General features: G+C 49.9%; 1 protein-coding gene across 1 annotated transcript; it reads left to right on the top strand.

Moving 5' to 3' along the window:
* The first annotated feature begins 1,064 nt into the window (after nucleotides 1-1,064).
* LOC129761570 (uncharacterized) lies at nucleotides 1,065-3,383 on the top strand. Its single transcript, XM_055759307.1, has 2 exons — nucleotides 1,065-2,304; nucleotides 2,509-3,383. The coding sequence occupies exons 1-2, from the start codon at nucleotides 1,065-1,067 to the stop codon at nucleotides 3,381-3,383; spliced, it is 2,115 nt and encodes a 704-aa protein (XP_055615282.1).
* Nucleotides 3,384-4,060: the final 677 nt, after the last annotated feature.

Below are 4,060 nucleotides of genomic sequence, written 5' to 3'. Positions count from 1 at the left end.
TGACTGGGGTGATGCAAGACGCTTCAAGCGTAGTGCTGTATGAATCGGACCCACGAAAGAACACCGCAAGAGAGAAATCGAAAGTGTACGTCAATTCACATAAGGCCGACGAGACAGCCACTACAACGACAACCCAGCTTAAGACCAGTAGGTGTTTACATTGCGAGAAAGAAGGTCACAAGCTTCGCGAGTGCCAAGCGTTTAGAGCGCTCTCAATCGATGATCGATGGCGACGGGTTAGGGCACTAACCTTGTGTCAAATTTGTCTGTATGGACACGGCAGAAGAGCATGCCGTATTAGCAGCAAGTGCAACGTAAACGGTTGTCAGTTCAAACACCATCCATTGCTGCACGGGAAAGCAACGACACCAGTAACGCAATTAGCGAATATCAATACCCATCGGCCCCAGGATTCCGGTGTTTTGTTCCGGATCTTACCCGTGACGTTGTACGGGAAGTCGGGCCAGGTCAACACCTTTGCTTTTTTGGACGAGGGGTCATCATTAACCCTGGTCGAGGGCGGTCTGGTAGCGCAGCTTGGCATAGCAGGAGACTCGCAACCACTTTGTCTGAGGTGGACCGGAAGTACGTCGAGAGTAGAGAAGAATTCAAAGACGGTGACGATTACTGTTTCGGGATTGGAACCACAGCGTCGTTACCAATTAGTGAATGCCCGTACGGTACAGAATTTGGACTTACCGATGCAATCCTTCGATGTAGAGAGGGCAACAAAGAGGTTTGCTCATCTGAGGCAGTTGCCGATTCAAAGCTACCATAACGCTAGACCAGCAATTCTGATCGGGTTAGACAACCTGAAGCTGGCAGTGCCGTTGAAGACGAGAGAGGGAGATGGATCCGGACCGATCGCTGCCAAAACGCGATTAGGATGGTGTGTCTACGGACGTCAAGGTTCACAGGTCAACGAAGGATTCAGCTTCCATATCTGCGGCTGCAACAGGGACGACGAGCTACACGAAGCTGTTAAACAGTTCTTTGCTGTGGAGGAGAGTGGAGTAAGGCAGCTTGGGGACTGTCTCAGCGCGGAAGAACAGTGAGCTCAAGAAATGCTGGAAAAAACGACGAAGCGTATCGGCCGACACTACGAAACAGGTTTACTGTGGACGGAAGAAGAAATAGAGTTACCTGACAGCTACGGTATGGCATTGCAAAGGCATCAGTGTCTACAACGAAGGATGGACCGCAACCCAGCTCTACGTGAGAATATCAGTCGTCAAATAAAAGAGTACGTAGAAAAGGGTTATGCACATAGAGGGACGCCGGCCGAATTGGAGAATGCAAACCCCAGGAAAGCTTGGTTTTTACCATTGGGAGCAGTTACGAACCCAAACAAACCTGGAAAGGTGCGACTCATCTGGGATGCAGCGGCGAAGGCCTCCGGTGTATCACTGAACAGTGTACTGCTGAAAGGACCGGACCAGCTTACCCTCTTACCCGCTGTACTTTTCCGCTTTCGTCTGTACTATATTGCTGTTAGTGCAGACATAGAACAAATGTTCCACCAATTGGGTATAATACAGGATGACAAAAACTCATTACGCTTTCTGTGGAGTGATACTGCGGATGGGCCGGTCCAAATCTACCTGATGGACGTTGCGACGTTCGGTGCTACGTGCTCACCTGCTTCGGCGCAGTACGTCAAAAACGTGAATGCCCAGGAACACGTCAAGCAATACCCAAGAGCTGTCGAAGGAATTTTAAAGAGCCACTATGTCGACGATTACCTCGACAGTTTCGGCACCGAAACGCAAGCGGTGAAGGTTTCGGCAGAAGTACGGCTGATTCATCACAACGGAGGATTCCATCTACGAAACTGGAGATCAAACAATGAAAGGGTCCTAACGGAACTCGGAGAACCAGCGGTAATAGACAGCAAGAACCTTAACCTAGATTGCGGTGAACAAGTGGATCGCGTGCTTGGAATGCTGTGGACCTCAAGCTCTGACGAATTGAGCTTCTCCACCCGTATGAGCGATGAAGTTACGAACCTTCTGCACCATGACACCCGGCCGACGAAACGTCAGGTACTGCGGTGCGTAATGTCGTTGTTCGATCCCCTGGGATTACTTGCGCCGTTTATAATCCATGGAAAGGTGCTTATCCAAGAATTGTGGCGAGCTGGAACGCAGTGGGATGAAACAGTAAGCGATGAAGTGTTCGAAAACTGGAACCGCTGGACAAGGATGATAGAGTTCATTTCAACATTGAGAATACCCAGATGTTATTTTCCCCCAGCCACAGAAGACACGTATGAGGATGCTCAGCTTCACGTATTTGTCGATGCAAGTGAGATTGCTTATTCGTGTGCAGCTTATATCCGAACGACCGTAGGCGACTGTGTGTTAGTTTCCGGAAAATCCAAGGTAGCTCCGCTAAAACCGATGTCCATCCCGAGGCTCTAGCTGCAAGCATGCGTCCTTGGGGCGCGTCTTCTTAAATTCGTGCAAGACAATCATCCGGTTGTGTTCTCCAAGAGATTCCTTTGGACAGACTCTTCGACAGCAAGATCTTGGATACGGTCGGACCCGCGACGCTACAAACCCTTCGTAGCTCATCGGGTAGGCGAGATATTGGAGATCACGGATGTCAGTGAATGGCGGTGGGTACCGTCCAAACTTAACCCTGCAGATGAAGCTACCAAGTGGGGCCGAGGACCTTATTTCCACTCAGATAGCCAATGGTTTAACGGGCCGGATTTCCTGCGACTTCCCGAGGAGAAATGGCCGCAAATGACTGGAACGGTGGAGGTGACAACCGAAGATGCTAGACCTTCGGTGTTGTTTCATTTCGCGATGGAACCAGTGCTGGATTTCGAACGATTTTCGACCTGGAAGAGGATGTTACGCACTACGGCTTACGTTCTACGTTTCTTCTTCAACATCTCTAAACCGGAACAGAAGCGGTGCGGATCCCTTACACAAGCTGAATTGCTCGACGCTGAACGGACGATAATGAAGCTGGTCCAACGAGAAAGCTATCCAGACGAAACGGCGGTTCTTGAACAGAGATATTCTCAACAAAAAGGTCATGGGTCCATTGATCGAAACAGCAAGCTGTACCAATTAATGTCCGCAGTAGATGAAAATGGTTTGCTGAGGCAACAAAGTCGTGTAGCTGCGGCAAAAGAATTGGAATTCAATGCCCGGTTTCCATTCATCCTGCCACCAAAGCACCGAGCAGTGAGACTTCTGGTGGAAGATTATCATCGTCGCTATCGACATGCGAACAACGAAACCGTCGTTAACGAACTGCGCCAGCGCTTTACCATCTCGAGTCTACGTCAGCTTGTTAAGTCAGTGGTCTATAAGTGTCAGCTGTGCAAGATCCGCAATCCACCGATGGCGGCACTTTCTCGGCCCGCCTAGCGATGCATTATCGTCCGTTCACCTACGTAGGCCTGGATTATTTTGGCCCGTTCCTGACGAAAGTTGGAAGGTCGAACGTGAAGAGATGGATCGCCCTCTTTACGTGTCTCACCGTTCGGACTGTTCATCTTGAAGTTGCCTATAGTCTGTCAACGGCTTCCTGTATCTCCTGCGTACGACGATTCGTCGGTCGTCGAGGGTCGCCAATGGAAATTTTTAGCGACAACGGTACGAACTTCCAAGGTGCGGAACGTATACTTCGTGAGCAGATCGACAAAGAGTTGTCTGTGACATTCACCAGCACAACGACGAAGTGGAGTTTCATACCTCCCGGGGCTCCACACATGGGGGGCGCTTGGGAAAGGTTGGTACGGTCTGTCAAGTCGGCTATGAAGGATGCATACATGGAGGGGAAATTAAACGATGAAGAACTTTTAACGCTGGTTGTAGAAGCGCAGAGAACGGTTAATTCGAGGCCTCTGACATACTTACCCCTTGACTCCGAGGAGTCAGAAGCTTTAACACCCAATCACTTCCTTTTGGGAAATTCTAGTGGAGCGAAGCAGACTGGTGTGGGGATTAGCGAATCCCAAAATAATTTGCGGGAAACCTGGGGTGGAATTCAACGGCAACTGGACAAGTTCTGGCAGCGTTTTCTGATCGAATATCTACCGGTC

Source organism: Toxorhynchites rutilus, chromosome 1, assembly GCF_029784135.1.
Source record: "Toxorhynchites rutilus septentrionalis strain SRP chromosome 1, ASM2978413v1, whole genome shotgun sequence".
NCBI lineage: Eukaryota > Metazoa > Arthropoda > Insecta > Diptera > Culicidae > Toxorhynchites > Toxorhynchites rutilus.
Note: the sequence above shows the minus strand (reverse complement) of the source record. Positions and strands in the feature narration are given on the sequence as shown.

Coding starts and splice junctions, on each gene's coding strand:
- LOC129761570 (XM_055759307.1), top strand. CDS start 1,065: ATGCTGGAAAAAACGACGAAGCGTATCGGCCGACACTACGAAACAGGT. Junction 2,305..2,508: donor TCACGTATTTGTCGATGCAA/GTGAGATTGCTT, acceptor TCCTTTGGACAG/ACTCTTCGACAGCAAGATCT.